The sequence below is a fragment of the Zootoca vivipara genome, chromosome 16, assembly GCF_965207765.1.
Source record: "Zootoca vivipara chromosome 16, rZooViv2.hap1.1, whole genome shotgun sequence".
Lineage (NCBI taxonomy): Eukaryota > Metazoa > Chordata > Lepidosauria > Squamata > Lacertidae > Zootoca > Zootoca vivipara.
Window position 1 is genome coordinate 6481302 of NC_142599.1, and position 16979 is coordinate 6498280.

Sequence of the window (16979 nt, forward strand, 5' to 3'; positions counted from 1 at the left end):
TATATAAAACTGTGGGAGGGGAAGAGAGATACTGCGGAGGGAGGAGAGAGTGCTGCAGATTATAATTCCACATATTTATTTAGAAGCTCAAGTCTTTTGGGGCATTCCAGCCGCCCATTCCAGCACTAAGTGCCATCGCTGCATTGATTTTCCCTTACTCTGGATAGCCTACTTTCCTCCTGGACTCTTCCTGCCTCCAGAAGGCCATTATATAACGTCTCTCTCTCTGTGTGTGTGTATATGTAAAGGCAGGTTGCTTTCCCCAAAATGTTCGATACGGTGGGTTAATTAACAAAATGGCTCTGTCGCCAGAGTTGTTTATTCCTCTTGCTGTTCTTGTATCTTGTCCTCCCCCTCTTTTAAATTTTCGTCCTCCAGTCCTGGATTGTGCCACTAACCTTGTCCAGCGAAAACGTCCTCCCTAATCAACCGCAAAGCCTCTGCCGGGCTTCACGGTGGAAAGAGCAATCTCCAACTCCTGGGGAAATTGTACCCTCCCCCCCCCAACTCCAATTGCAAGTGACAAGGGACCTCTCTGAGGCAGCACAGGGGCAGCCAATGTATGAGACGTGTAGATGGAAGAAAAAGGTTGGTGGGGAGGGTCCTTGTCAGTAATGATTTCAGCAGTTTCCTCTCATGTATCTGCTACTACTCAACATCTTGGAACATGAAGAAGAGCCAAGATGGATCAGAATAAAGACCTTTCTGGCTGTCACACTCCGGTCGGCGGGCGTCAGGACCAGAGGCAAGATGGTGGTGCAGAAGCAGGAACAGGTGCAGGGATGAGGGTCCAGCACCAGGCAGTTACAGGGTCAAGGAGCAAGGCAGAGGCGAAGGTCTGGGAGTCAAGGAGCAAGGTGTCGGCAAGGCGAAGGTCCAAGGAGCAAGGAGCAAGGCGAAGGCTCAAGGAACAAGGAGCAAGGCAAAGGCTAAAGGAGCAAGGAGCAAGGCGAAGGCTCAAGGAGCAAGGAGCAAGGAGCAAGGCGAAGGCTCAAGGAGCAAGGAGCAAGGCGAAGGCTCAAGGAGCAAGGCGAAGGTTCAAGGAACAAGGAGCAAGGCGAAGGTACAAGGGTCGAGGATCAAGGCGTCGGCAAGGCAAGGGTCCACGGAGCAAGGATCAAGACGTCGGCAAGGCAAGGGTCCACGGAGCAAGGATCAAGACGTCATCAAGGCAAGGGTCCACGGAGCAAGGATCAAGACGTCGGCAAGGCAAGGGTCCACGGAGCAAGGATCAAGACGTCGGCAAGGCAAGGGTCCACGGAGCAAGGATCAAGACGTTGGCAAGGCAAGGGTCCATGGAGCAAGGATCAAGAGGCCAGATGCAACCAGGCAGTGATAGCGTTGCTGTGGCCAAGAGCTGGAGGGAAAATGCTGGGCTTTTATCCCTCCCAGCTCCTGCCACCAGGTGCAGTGAGGTATCAAGTGGCCTCACCTGAGTGACCACTCCTTGCCTCTCCAGCACAAGCTGAGGTCTTCACCTGTGTGGTCACTCCTTGCTTCTCCAGCACAAGCTGAGGCAGGCCCCAGTCCTGCAAAGCACTACAGGCCCCAGAGCCTGACTCCTGCCCATACTCCTGACACTGGCCCAGGGGATAGCCAGTGTCCAGATGGGAGAAGGGCTCAGTGTTAGTGATAGAGCATGTGCCTTGCAAGCAGAAGGTCCCAGGTTCAAATCCCTGGCATCTCCAGGTAAGGTTGGGAGAGACACCTGCCTGAAATACTGGAGAGCCAATCGGTGTAGGTAATTCTGAGCTAGATGGACTCAGTATAAGGTGTGGACTACAACTCCCATCAGCCCTCAGCCAGCCAGCCAGCCAGCCATTAGGGTCAATGGTTAGGAAGAGTTGGAAGTCCTGGAGGACCCCCCATGCAGGCTACCCAACCAAGTCTACCCATCTTGTCTTCAACAGCCTGTAGTTTCTGGAGGGCGCCACGTTCACTACTGCAGGCTAGGCTGCATTCACACTACAGTTTATTCCATTTGCCTGAGGTTTCCCTAACTGTTAGTTTATGCATTAATTTGAGATTCTGTACGATGTAAAAGCCACTTCAGGAAAATTGATGAAATGTAGTGCATGTTTAGTGCTCGTTTCTGTACTGCTTAATTCCAGGGGGGGGGCGTCAATTTTCAGCCCCCTTAGAATGGATAATCACAGGAGTGAAGTGACAAAAAACTGGAGGTTGTATGAGGGCATGCAGTTATTTTTGTCTGCTTTCACAAGGGAACAGAAGCACACATGTGGGACAGTGAGCAAGTAGCAACGTCATGCAATGATATCATAGCTGCCAAGTTTTCCCTTTTCCCGCGAGGAAGCCTATTCAGCATAAGGGAAAATCCCTTAAAAAAGGGGATGACTTGGCAGCTATGAATGATATTCATTATTTTGTCACACCACACCCACTGAGGTAAATGAAATATAGTGTGGCATGTCGGTATATCATAGAACTGTAGAATTGGAAGGGACCACAAAGATCATCATGTTGGATTTTTTGAATAGTCAAGTTACTTTAGAGCCGGTCTAATGTAAATACTGTCTGTTTAAGAGAAACAGGTGCCGGTGTTTCTGTTAATTGCTCACAGGCGTGGGCTCTGCTTCTTGTATATAAGGCTCTGCCGGAAAGCCTTCTGTATCTCTTAGTTAGATCTTTCAGTTTGATTCATCTCTTAGTTAGATCTTTCAGTTTGATTCATCTCTAAGTAGATCACTCTCTCAGTTGTTCTCAGTTTAAGAGATTCTTAATTGAATCTTAGTATGAGAGTTGCTTAGTTATAATGCTAGTTTGCTGTTAATTCTTGGGTAGTTTTGTGGGAGTTTTGTGGGAGGTTTGGAAAGTGGGTAGATAACATTGCTAAGAGAGAAAGCATTTATCTTTAGTTTAAAGTCTCTTTAGAGTCAGTTTGTTTTTCAGTTAAAGAAGCCCAACCGTTTGTATTTTCATCTGCATACTTTTACAAGTGTGCAGCTAGTAAGGGGTTTCATATAAGGGAAATAATACCCTACATTCTTGGTGGTGTTTTCTTAGCCAGGTCAACTTCTGACTGCGTATAGTCTGCGTGAAGCGTACTTTAAAGGGCCGCTGTAAAACTGGGATATATGATTTAGGTTAAGCAAGTTTCAATACCCAATTTTCTTCAATATTATTCTTATCATATATATATTATTTTCTAATAGTCCAACCTCCTGCAAAGCAGGAATCTCAACTAATGCATCCTTGACAAGTGGGCACCCACCCTTTGCTTAAAAACCCCCAGTGAAGGGGACTCCACCACCTTCCAATGGAGTCTGTTCTACTGTCAAACACCTCTTATTGTTCTTCCTGGTGTTTAGTTGGAATCCTGTTTCTTGTAACTTGGAGCAGGGGGAAACAAGTTTGCTCCCTCTTCCATATGATAGCCCTTGAGATATTTGAAGATGGCTATCTTACCTCCTCTCAGTCTCGTCTTTTCCAGGCTAAACATACCCAACTCCCTCAACCGTTCCTCGTAAGGCCTGGTTTCCAGACCCTTGATCATCTTCCCTTTATTGGGATGCTATGTTTCTGTTCATATCACCCTCCTCTGCATATGTTCCAACTTGTCAATATCAACCTGTGGCACCCAGAACTGGACACAGGACTCCAGGTGTGGTCTAACCAAGGCAGAATAGAGTGGTACCTTTATTGGGACGCTATACTTTTATTGATAACGGCCAGTTCCATAATGCAGCCGGTGTAAAATAAATGTCAGAAAACATGGCAGAAGCACTGGCGTTGCAATCAGAAAAGCCAACACTGTATTCCCCATATCCGAATGCAACCCTGGTGTATCTTGTCTCCCACACTAGCCATCACAGTAGCCAACCAGGGCAAGAAGAGAATATCCCCTGCCATGCTTTTATTTTAATCACAGCACCTGGAGTTCAGTGGGACCCTGCTTCTTGACAAATGAGATTCCATATAGCTAATAGGCATTGATCAGCCATGCTCTATGAATTTGTCTAATTTCCTTTTGGCACAGGGGTGGCTAGCCTGGGCCTCCCTTCAGATGCTGTTGAGCCCAAAGTCTCTTCAGTCCCAGCCGGCATGTCCAATGTATAGGGATGATGAGATCTATGCTCCTACCAAAGCTGGAGGGAGGCAGGATAGCTGCCCCCTGTTCCAATGCCATCGTGCATGAATTGGCTCAGATGTGGGACCGTACATTTCCTCCTTGTTTGGAAACTGCTTGGCTTCTTTTCAGGCTAATTCAATGAAAGTCACAGGGCATTTGTCTCTTAACTTGTCCTGTGCCATTGCACTTCAGATTGCTCATTGCTTGGTGGTCCGATTGGCTTCCCAAAAGCCTCTGGTTGGCCTCCGTAAGAAACAGGGTGCTGGGAAAAGCCAGGGCTAGCCAAGGTGGTGCTCTCTGAGTGTTGTTAGAGTCCCATCAGCTCCAGCCAGCAACATCTGGAGGACACCATGTTGGCTAACCCTGAGCTAGACAGACTTTTGGCAATATCTTCCAGGCGAGGACTCTTCGTCAGGGTGGAGTGTAATGCCGTTCAAAATGGCGGCTTCCTCATTTGTTTCCCCTGAATTCCTCTTTCCCTGTCACACAACAGGAAAGACCTCTGAACTCATTAGAAGTCATTTCCAGTTCACTCTCACTTTGCCTCTTCTGATCATTTCAGTAAAGGTATTTCTGCTTTGTATCTCACAGAAGGAAATGCCTCGTTTGACCATTTTAGAAGTATTTCCCAACCCTGACCTCCAGGCTTATTCTTAGGTTCCTATACAGGTGTGTGTTTGTGTGGGCGGGGCATAGCTGCCAAGTTTTCCCTTTTCTCACGAGGAAGCCTATTCAGCATAAGGGAAAATCCCTTAAAAAAAGGGATAACTTGGTAGCTATGGTGCAGGGGTGCAGCTATGGTGGCAAACCTTGCCAGATTGCGATATTATTGTGATTCTGATCACTGCATATATTTTTTTCCCCAATAGGGCAAAGGTAAAGAAAGGAGTAAATATCCTGAGTGCAAAGGCAAGTGACCCACGGCAGTGGGACGTGACGCAGAACGTAGGAAATGGTGGGAAACACTCGACTACAACAGTGATGTGTCAGAAAATAATGCAGAGTCCAAGGAGCAGGTAAGTTGGTGCCATCGCCTTGGGACACAAGGCTCCCATCATATCGATTTGATAACCACATAATATGTGAAAAGGCTTTGATTCTGACCAAGCTATTATTCCGCATAGTCAATAGGATGCTCACTAGCTGGGCTTTTTGTCTGATCCAGCAGGGACCCTCTTATAGTTTTCATGAAACTTCATTGTATAGAGGCAGTGTAGCTCTGAAGTAGGAAATGGCTGGAGACCAGCATCTAGAGAGGGCTGTTGCCTTCACAGCTTGCTTTGGAGCTTCCTGAAGGCATCTGTTGAACAACCATGAGATGGATACCTGTTTCTCCCTCTCTTGTAATGCTAGAATTTGGGGCCATCCAATGAAGGTGAATGTTGGATGATGCAGGACAGGAAAAAGAAAGCACTGTTTTATACAGTGCATAGTTAAACTATGGAGTTCCTTCCCACATGATGTGGCAACGGCCCCCAACTTGGATGGTTTTAAAAGAAGAGTAGACAAGCTCAAGGAAGGGTAACGTTCCCAGTGGCTCCCAGTCACAACGTCAGAGGCTTCTGAATGCCAGTCGCTGGGAATCACAGTTGGTTAGAGAGAGTATTGTTGCCCTCAGGTTCTGTTTGTGAGCTTCCCTTTGGCATCTGGTTGGCTGCTCTGAGAACAAAATACAGTGGAACCTCAGTTTATGAACACCTCGATTTACAAATTTTCAGTTTACGAACGCCGCAGACCCATCTGGAACGGATTAATTCACTTTCCATTACTTTCAATGGGAAAGTTCGCTTCAGTTTATGAACGCTTCAGTTTATGAACAGACTTCTGGAACCAATTACACCCATGCTTCGGGTTAAGTACGCTTCAGGTTGAGTACTCCGCGGACCCGCCTGGAACGGATTAATCCACTTTCCATTACTTTCAATGGGAAAGTTTGCTTCAGTTTATGAACGCTTCAGTTTAAGTACTCCGTGGACTGTCTGGAACAGATTAATCCACTTTCCATTACTTTCAATGGGAAAGTTCACTTCAGTTTATGAACGCTTCAGTTTATGAACAGACTTCCGGAACCAATTGTGTTCATAAACCGAGGTACCACTGTACTGGGCCCTTGGCTATCCTTATGTGAGAAACAGGATTTTTAATCTTATCCAACATAACATCTTTACTCTCTGTAAAGGAGAACCTGCCTGTCATAAATGACGGTTTTGCTAAACAGGAAAAAATGCATGGTTTTAGGATTTGAACTTACATAGTGTAAATTTGAAGTTCAGGATTTGAACTTTAGTTCAGTGGTAGAGCAGCTGCCTTACATGCAGAAGGTCACAGGTTCAATCTCTGGCATCTCCAGGTAAGGCCTGGAGAAGACTGTAAGTCTGTAATCTTGGAGAGCTACTGCCAGAATAGATAGCATCAATGGTATAAGGCACCTTACCATGGTTAGTGGTGGGTGGGTGTGTTGGCAAAGAGTTCTCTTGTTCTTCAAACGGCTTTACAGAACATTGGTTCGTTCGGCTCTGTTGCTCTGATCTTACGTTTCTTGAAAGAGATGTCCTCATTGCTGGTTGGTCTATCACTTTTCCAATGAGCTCTTCCTGTATTATAAGTTAGTATAGGGCCATCGTGCAAAATAAAGCTCTTTGGAGGGCACAGGAAGAGAAGGAGACTATGAATCTATCACTCTGCCCCCAGTTACAGGTAGGTAGCCGTGTTGGTCTGAGTCGAAACAAAATAAAGAAATTCCTTCAGTAGCACCTTAAAGAGCAACTAAGTTTTTATTTTGGTATGAGCTTTCGTATGCATGCACACTTCATCAGATACCAATGAAGTACAGTGGTGCCTCGCTAGACGAATTTAATTAGTTCCACTGGTCTTTTCTTATAATGAAAAATTCGTCTAGCGAATCCCATAGGAATGCATTGAATTTTTTTTTATTTATTTTTTGCCCATAGGAATGCATTAATTGAATTTCAATGCATTCCTATGGGAAACCGTGATTCACTAGACGAATTTTTTGTAAAACGAATTCGTCTAGCAAGGCAACCTCCACTAGAAAAAACCTTTCATTAAGCAGAAATTTTGTTAAGCAGGGCATTCGTTAAGTGAGGCACCACTGTATCACTACTCTGCCCCCACAATTTGTAAATGAAAAGAAAGTGGATTTGATTATGCATTAGGAAAGCATGTGCAGAAAAAAATGCATTGAAGCCTCTTTGCTCTCTCTCTCTAAAACAGGCAAGTAGCACTATGTAATATATGCTGAAACACTGATCAGTTTATTTATAGTGCAGTTCTGTGGGGCGTGGGCAAAGGTCTCAAACCATTTTCTTTCTTTCTTTTTGGCTACAGATGGTAGCTAATTCTATCCCAGGCGGGAGGAGGGGACCCTGTTGCAAAGCCTTCATTAACTGCACTACTCACCCGGATGCATGTTCCTTGTTCAGCTTCTCTTCCTTTCTGCCAGATGGCCTTATGATTCTTCCCCCGCTGTGTTGGGCACTGGTGGGTGCAGGCCTAGTGCCAGTGTTGGGCATCCTTGAGTAGTTGCTGCAGCCCCCAAACCCTGGCTGAACTCTGCTTGGACGCATGCCCAGCCAGCCCCACTTTTCCAGCTCTCCTTTTCTAGTGCTCCAGTGTGCATGGGGACGGCTCAGAGCTGCCATTAATAAATTTCTGGCAATGCCCTAGAACAACCTCAGTGTGACGTTGTTGTTGGACATCTTGGAAGGAGAAATTCGATTCACTTTTCGATTAAAGGCAAACAGAGCCACACATTTTCTGATTTTTCTTTGCGGTTCTCCAGCCAAATCATGTGAACAAAAATGCAAAATGCAATTGCTAATGAAAATTACCTACAAAAATGCATTATATTTGGGAGGATTGCGTTGCAAAAATGTGTATAATAGGCAAAACTGCATGCAAAAATCTATGCTATTCCATTGGTTTTCCAGGAGTGGCTTTCACGTTGTGTGAAAGCTCAAATACAATGCAGAAATTAACAGTTTTCCAACTGAGACTAAACAATCTGTGGCTGCTGAGCCTGTGCAATTTCCACTGGGTTGATTGGCACGTAGTATTATTATTAACCTCTTTTCAAGGAGGGGGGGGGGGACTTCACAAAGTAGTTTACAAACTACATACCAAACATAAACAATAAAATATAAGCTACAGCCATTCAGAATATCCATCTCACTTTGAAACATTAATAAAAAAAGGCTGCACGAAAATAACAGTAACTCAGCATAACACAAACTTTCTGAAACCATGACATTCATCATGCCAGTTCTGCAGCTCAGATAATAATTAACTGCTAAAGGCCACATAAAGAAGGCTGATCGCCGAAGAATTGATGCTTTTGAATTGTGGTGCTGGAGGAGACTCTTGAGAGTCCCATGGACTGCAAGAAGATCAAACCTATCCATTCTTAAGGAAATCAGCCCTGAGTGCTCCCTGGAAGGACAGATCCGTGAAGCTGAGGCTCCAATACTTTGGCCACCTCATGAGAAGAGAAGAATCCTTGGAAAAGACCCTGATGTTGGGAAAGATTGAGGGCACTAGGAGAAGGGGACGTCAGAAGACAAGATGGTTGGAACATGATGGTTGGAACATGAGATGGCTACGAACATGAGTTTGACCAACCAAACTGCGGGAGGTAGTGCAAGACAGGAGTGCCTGGCGTGCTATGGTCCATGGGGTCACGAAGAGTCGGACACGACTAAACGACTAAACAACAACAAAGGCCACTTCAAAGTGCATGGTGCTGTAAGGCAGGAGTAGGGAACCTCTGGCCCTCCAGAGGTTGTTGAACTACAACTCCCATCAGCCCTTGGAGCAAGCATGGCCATTGACCAAGAATGATGAAGGTTTGGGCTTGCATTTTGGGAGCCACTGCTGAAAAGGCCCTGTTCTGCATGCTCCCTTATTTATTTATTTTTATTTATGCAAGCTTCAGGGATCTCTCCCCTTTATCCAGCAACAGCAGCAACAGCAACAACAAAATGTCAATACCTCAATATTCTTTTTCAGTGCCCCCTTTTTTCTGCTCTTTTTCAGTCACTGTTCACCCCCTAAGTTCTCTGTTAGAGGGTTTGATATCTGATAACCTCTCCAACTTGGATTAAATTCTGAGCTCGAAAAGATATCCAGGTTTTGAAGCAAACACACTGCACCCCAACACACACACACAGAGGGAGGGAGGGAGGGAGGGAGGGAGGGAGGGAGGGAGGGAGGGAGGGAGGGAGGGAGGGAGAGAGAGAGAGAGAGAGAGAGAGAGAGAGAGAGAGAGAGAGAGAGAGAGAGAGAGAGAGAGAGAGTTTTTAAAAGGCGTTCCATGCCTGGTTAGCAACAGGGATGTGAGAGTGGGTGCAACAAACCTCTGACATTCTGGGGACAGAGAAAACATCTGTTGTCGTGAGCAGCTTACAGCCTCTATCTGACCACAAAGGATCTCATTTCCATTAGTAGGATTTGCAATAGAGAGTTTGCAATACAAGCAAAGGGCAGAGGACCAAAAAGGGGAAGAAGAAGAAGAAAACATTTTGGGAGCCTGCCAAAAAGGGGGGGCGGGGAGCATAGATATCCTTGAAAAGGAAGCCAGGGCTTTCATGGGCAATGTCAAGTATAGTTACATCCGCCGTAAAAACAATAAGCAGGCTGTCACGTCATCGTCCCTGCTACACAAACATAAACACACTTGATGAAATCTACTTAGATAAATAGAACTGCAAATCTCTTTGAGCTGTATCCAGCTAAGCTACACTCTCACTAGAACTAATGGACCCAAGTGAATCAATATCCATTACTTTTGATGGGTCTACTCTGAGTAGGACAACTATTGGAGACAACCTTTTGTCTTTGCTATATAGTGAACTGGGCTATATGTCTTCAGGAAAGTCACAGAATTTAGCTTGCTCAAAACATCTGCTTTTTTTTTTCAAGCACAAACACGTTTTTAGACCTTATGGGCTGTGAAGCAGGTGAAGGGAACCTTGGGCTCTCCATTTCAGGGCCGTCTTTACCCAGGGGTGCAAGGGATGCGGGGCACCCAGGCGCTGAATTCTCGATTGGCGGCAGTGACTTTGTAGTGTCAAATATTCCCGACGAGTCAGGAAACAAAATCAGTTTTTCCGCTGTGTCATTGTTACAGGTGAGTGATCTCCCCCCTAAAAAAAGGTTAACAACTTTGGCTTCCCCCCTCCCAAATAAAGCTCAATTTGGAGGCGCTGGGTGGATCTTTGCACCCTGGCGGCCCTGCTCCATATGCTGCTGACTACAACTTCCATCCAGCCAGAACATTTGCCATCAGGGCCGTCTCAAGCAGGTCGGGCGCCCTGGTTCTGAGGCGCGGAGATCGCTCCGGCGCCCCGCCCTCGCAGTGTGCAGCATGGCTTCCGTGCGGCTTTGCAGAAGCCATATTTGAATATGGTTTAGCACATTCAGTCCCTGTTCATCTTTACAAAGGGATGTACAGTGGTACCTCAACATACGAATGCTTCGACTTACAAAGGTTTTGAATTACGAAGTCGACAACCCCGGAAGTCTTTTTTCTGCGCCTGTGCAGAAGCGGTCCGCGCAGCCTGCGCATGCGCAGAAGCACAAAATCGCTTTCGCGCATGCGCACAACAGGCGCTTCGTCAACCGAAGACCTTGATTTACGAAGAGCACCACGGAACGGATCGCCTTCATAAGTCGAGGCACCACTGTATATCTTTTTGGAAGGGTTTACGAGTTTAAATGTTTTGACTGATTACAAAGTGGCCTTTTTTAACCAAACAACAGGGGTGAGGGTTTGTTTGTTTGTTTGTTTGTTTTTAAAAAAGTTTATTTACTGAATTTGTATACCACCCTTTCATCCATAGATCTCAGGGCAGTTCACAACATTAAAATGCAAGACAAAAACACAACATACATAAGAAAAACAAGAACACCCCCCATCAAAAAACAAGAACCCCCCTTCCTTTTGGCCCCACTCCCCCCCCCACTCCCGCGTGCCGAATTACTTTTGCGGCCTACTTGGTATGGAAGGTTGCGCTGCTCTGCTCCTGTTTGTAAGCCTTCCTTTGGCACATGCCACGCAGCAGGCCTTCAGAACATTGCCAAGGGTAGTTTGGAGCCCTATCTGCATGGAACAGAGATATTTTATCAAACTAATTTAATTTGGCACAGGGCGGCAGTCCCCAAATGGGATGTTTCTGGGTCATTGCTTCTCCCAAAGTAGCTTGGCAGCAGCATTTGTTCCAGAGAGCGACATGTTGCTGCTCTTACTGTTGTTGTTGTTATTTAAAAAATGAATAACATCTATAACAATATCATTTACAATATCATCACCAATACCAACAATATCAAGAAAAAACAGTATATTAACGACATTAACCATAGCGACAACAACAGCAACAGAAATGTATGTTTAGTTCGGGATTCCCAGCTTGAAATTCCCGTCCACAATCACAGGAGTGGGAAAGGAGAAAAAGTCACTCTCAAACCCAGCTCTTGTCACATAGAGACCAAGGGCAGGTCCTAACCCAACATTCCAACCCAGCATTCTCTCATCTGGTGACATCTAGATGTATTTAACTCCAACTCCCATCATGCCCAGATAACCTGCCACACTGGCTAAGGCTGGTGGGAGTTGAATGGAGTGCAGCAACATCTGGGGGGGTCACCAGGTTGAGGAACACTCTTCTGACCACTACACAATGCTGATTCTCATTATGTAAGGGATTTATATTGTTCAGCTTGGGTAGACAAACTAAGGCCCGGGGGCCGGATCTGGCCCAATCACCTTCTAAATCCGGCCCGCGGACGGTCTGGGAATCAGCGTGTTTTACATGAGTAGAATGTGTCCTTTTATTTAAAATGCATCTCTCGGTTATTTGTGGGGTATAGGAATTCGTTCTTTTTCTCTCTCCAAAGTATAGTCCACCCCCCCAAGGTCTGAGGGACAGTGGACTGGCCCCCTGCTGAAAAAGTTTGCTGACCCCTGTTGTTCAGAGAGGGAGAGGGAGAGAGAGAGAGAGAGAGAGAGAGAGAGAGAGAGAGAGAGAGAGAGAGAGAGAGCGCTAAAACACACTTGATTTCCTAATCTCGCTGAACACTACAAGCTAGATAATTTCACGGGACAAAGCAGGTAATTACAAACTTCTGCGACACTGCTAATTCCAGTGTGCTTTGATCAAGCAGCCACAAGAATTTGACTCTGTCGCCTGGCGTCGAAACCAATCTGTTGCTGTTGCTGGTGCACAATTCTTTCCACAACCTTTCTCTCTAATGAGCTGCCAGTGGTAGCTATGTTATCCATTAAAAACTCTTGTGTCCTGAAAAAGGTTTTTCAGAGTGACCCTTGTGTTATGTTTTTAAAAAGGACATAGCAGCATAAACTTTCCAGTGCCCCTCACCCAATCTCAGTTTGCATGTTTGATCAGCTTCAGAGGAGAAGCACTTGCCTACTGACTCAGGAAATGTAGGGAAGGAAGGACAAAATGATGCATAGCTAAGACCAGGCAAAGTTTCTCGCACAAAGTATCTTACAAACAGGAACATCTGCTGAAACTCATAAACAGCTGACTTCAGCAGCAGAACATCACACTGTTGCCCAATTTGGCTTTCGACAGTGGAGAGAAGTGATAAATCAACCAGGCAATAAAGCATGAGAGAAATTTGGGGGGGGGGATCACAAGATAAAGCAAATAAAATCCCCATTAGTATTCACTAAGCTTCACTTCCCAGACTTTTCTAGACCCATACATCACCGTCAACTGCAAAATCTCATATCTATCAGAGTTTAGGTTCCATCCTGTTGGGAATTCAAAATGGCAGTGCAGATCCATCCCTAGACTTCTTCCTCTTCTCTCCTCAAGTGTTGAACCAATGAACCTGTTTTGGTTTCCAGTTAGATACTTCTCCAAGGAGGTTCTCAAATTGTGGTCCTCAGGCCACTGGTGGTCCATGAACTCATTCAGAAGGTCCCTGGAAAGTTGGTGGAACAGCTGAGAGTATCTGTACTCAGATCTGACAACAGACATCAAGACTTTAAAGCAGGGTCAGATATACTGAACAGACTATCAACACCGTGGCATTTGTTGTTGTTGTTTAGTCGTTTAGTCGTGTATGACTCTTCGTGACCCCATGGACCAGAGCACGCCAGGCACTCCTGTCTTTCACTGCCTCCCGCAGTTTGGTCAAACTCATGTTGGTAGCTTCGACAACACTGTCCAACCATCTTGTCCTCTGTCGTCCCCTTCTCCTAGTGCCCTCCATCTTTCCCAACATCAGGGTCTTTTCCATAGGACCCATGATTTTCACTTTAAAGTGCTGGTGTAGTCTACTAATTTTTTCCCTAATTAAAATATCCCTAGGTACTAGTTAAAATAGTCCTTCTCATTGGCCTGGCTTAGGGCCTGTGGTTTTCATAATAATGCAGCACCAATGTTGATGATGCTGGCCCTGAAAAAATAGATGTTTTAAGTGGTCTGCTCAGAACCCCACCAATTTTCAGTAGCCTGTTAGTTCAAAAGTTTGAGAATCACTGGTCTAGCACACAGAGCCCAGCTAGGGCATAGAAAATATGTATCCAGGCTCAGCTTCAGCATAAACACCTGCAATTGCCCCTAGCTTTCTTTCCTGTTACATCTGAGAAGGGGCTCAATGGACTTGGTTTGTTTTCTACCACTTACTCAGATGTTCTCTCTTGTTCCTTGCACACATTTAAACACTGGATTTATAATCATGAGCAAAGTGGGTTTTAAGTAGCACCTCATTGATTTTTGTTAGTTTTCATGCTCCAAATTAATGGACTGAGACCACACTGCTTGTGATCAGAGCAGCAGGGATTCAATCAATGAGTCTACTGTGATGCATAAGGGAAGGACTTCAGTCCCAGAATACATCCGGGTGTCAGGCGTGTAGAAGGAGCACAGCCAATGTAGGAGGCATATCTAGTTATAGGAGGGATGGCAAACCTGTGGTCCTCTTGCCATTGCTGGATGTGCTATTCCATCAGTCCTAACCAGTGTATACCCTCCAACACGTGTTTTGGGGCTCCATGCTCTCATGCGAGGTTGCAATCTCGCACCCCCACCCCCCACCCCCGATGCACCAGCACAAACATAAACAGGCTCTTCCCTTAAGCCCTCCAATCCAATCCCTTGGTCAGTGGCTCATTATCGTTCCCTCCTGTTGATCTACTTTAAAAATAATGAAGGCATGGCAAACCTCTTTGTCTATGTCAAAATATAATTGCAATTTCTATACTGAAGCCAGGAGGAGGGGAAATCAGTTACCTTTGCGAATCTTCCCGGTCTACTCTTTTTCATAAGCTACAATTATTTGTGATAGTTGCAGTTGTCAAATGAGCAATACAGTGTAAGACCCCTTCTAAAGATTGTCCAGGGTGAATGTTAGCAGGTATCCTGGCTATGGCTTGACCCCACAGAAACACAGTCATACCTTGGGGTACGGCCGCTTCAGGTTGCGTTTTTTCATGTTAAGAACGCGGCAAACCCGGAAGTGTTTACTTCTTTTTCTTTTTTTTTTCTTTTTTTTTTTTTTAAAGATTTTATTTGAGAATTTGTTAAAACATTACACAACATCTTCGAACCAATCCAAGAACATTCAGTTGTATTTTACACGTATCAAAATTATAAGGTATCGAAAAGGGAAAGAAAGGGTAAAAGAGAAAGAGAAGGGAGTGGGGTGTGGGTGAGGAGAAGGGCATAGGACCAAGGGGGGAGGAGGAAATAGACATATGAACAAAGGATGGAGAAAAGAAAAAAGACCGAGAAAGCAGGGACGGGACAGGGTAAAGGTAGAAGAGGGAAAGATAGTGGGCAAAGAAAGTAAGAGCAAAGGAAAAGGAAGAAAAGAAAGAAGAAAAGAAAAGATTTATTTAAAGGTCCACTTGAGAGAAATCATCTCAAGGGCATAATACTTCCACCGCTTTCGGCACAGTATTTCTTGTTACATTTTCGTTCTCCTGTCGAACATATTTTAATAAACATCTTACCTTTGTACTTATCTAACAGTTATAGTTTATATACAATATTTGTCCTTACAGGGTTATTCCAAACATAGCCATGTTTTTGTCCCCTTGTCTGTTTTTTTTAAATAATCATTTAGACATTCCCATTGTTTTTTTATCCTGTTCTTTGGTTTTTGTCGTATTATATCTGTGAGTTTCGCCAACTCCAAATACTCACACAGTTTATTTACCCATTCTCCTTTTGTTGGTACAAGGGTACCTTTCCAATATTTAGCAATCAACACTCTGGCGGCTGTTGTCGCATATAGAAAAATATTGGTTCTATCTTGTGGTACATCACTACCCAGGATGCCCAAAAGGTAGGATTCTACTTTTTTTGGAAAAGATGTTTTTATTAACTTTTGAATTTCCGTATGAATCATATCCCAATATTTTTGCACATTCGGACATGCCCACCACATATGGAACAGGGAACCGACTGCGCTTTGGCACCTCCAACATTTGTTGCTCATATTTTTATTCATCTTTGCTAGCCTGTCCGGTCCCAAGTACCATCTGTGGTGGAGTTTCATAAAGTTCTCTCTTAAAGAGTAACAGGCTGTAAACTTTATATTGTTCCTCCAGAATTTCTTCCAATCGTCTATATCTATTTCATGTCCGATATCTTGTTCCCATTTTCGCATATTTTGATTTTTCTCTTCGAATTTTGTTTCTGATTCTTCTAATAACCTATACATTTTGGAAAGTAGTTTTTCATTACTGTTCAGGATTTCTTTTTCAAATCGTGTTGACTTATTTTCAAATCCCCTAGTTCTTTTATCCTTTTCAAATGTTGCCTTAATTTGGAAGTATTCCAACCAAGATACACCTTTATCTTTCAATTCTCCATAACTTTTCAGTATAATATTTCCATTATCATTTTCAGTTATTTCCCTATATGTCAGCCAATTTTCTTTTTTATAACAATTTAGTGTCGCATTCGCTTCCAGCGGCGACAGCCACCAGGGTGTTCTCCCTATTATTCTTTCTCTTGTTCTTTCCCAAACCTCTAATAATGCTCTCCTGATCGTATGATTTTTAAATCCTTTGTGGTTTTTACTCTTGTCATACATCATATAGCCATGCCATCCATAAATTTTGTTGTACCCTTCCAACTCCAGAGTGTCAGTTGTCTTTAGAATTCCGGAAGTGTTTACTTCTGGGTTTCGTCGCATCCGCAGAAGCGTTCTGCGCGCTTCGCGCATGCGCAGAAGCGCTCTATCATGCATGCACAAAAGCACCACTCTAGTTACAGACTTTCCGGGGTGTGAACGGCACCCCAGAACGGCTTGAGTCCGTAACTAGAGGTACCACTGCACTAATTATGGGGCCCAAATAATTCAAATTTATTTCAGCCACTTGGCGCACAGTCTGTTACCAACATGCCTTGGTGTACTAGACTTTTCACACCTACCTATGTGTAAAAATCAGGGTTAAGCCATCTGCTGAGTTTCTTAAACACACCCATATTCTTTGCTCCGACACGATGAGATCTCTATCTCCTCCTTGTTAACCCCAGTCATTTGCACAGGCAATGCCTCCAATCTCACAGCTCCGTCTTGTACAACACAGCATAATGACCATTATTCATCAACTTGATGTTCTGGCTTAACAATACAAATCATGCTGAACTCATCCTTCCCTTTCAATTCCAAATCAATTTTCTGGGAGGAAATTGATTTGATTAGTGATCCATTTGCATTGCCTGTTTCAAACGCTTGAAGGTTGTTAGGGTGACCTCTAGAGTCTCTTGTGAGTATTGTGATAAGTGCTTCTTCCTCCACATGGACTAATACAGGGTAAATCTACCCTACATAGCTAATTTTGCAGGGAAGCCCCTGCCAGTCAGTGAAAACAGTATTGAACTAGATGGAC

The 16979-nt window shown here is 44.6% G+C and overlaps 1 protein-coding gene across 1 annotated transcript in view; it reads left to right on the forward strand.

Moving 5' to 3' along the window:
- The window catches only part of LOC118075944 (transmembrane protein 132C), a 270224-nt gene that overhangs the window by 154419 nt on the left and 98826 nt on the right, over positions 1 to 16979 (forward strand). The window contains exon 3 of the mRNA XM_035098371.3: positions 4960 to 5106. Coding sequence (XP_034954262.3) covers positions 4960 to 5106 — 147 coding nt within the window. The remainder of the gene's footprint in view (positions 1 to 4959; positions 5107 to 16979) is intronic.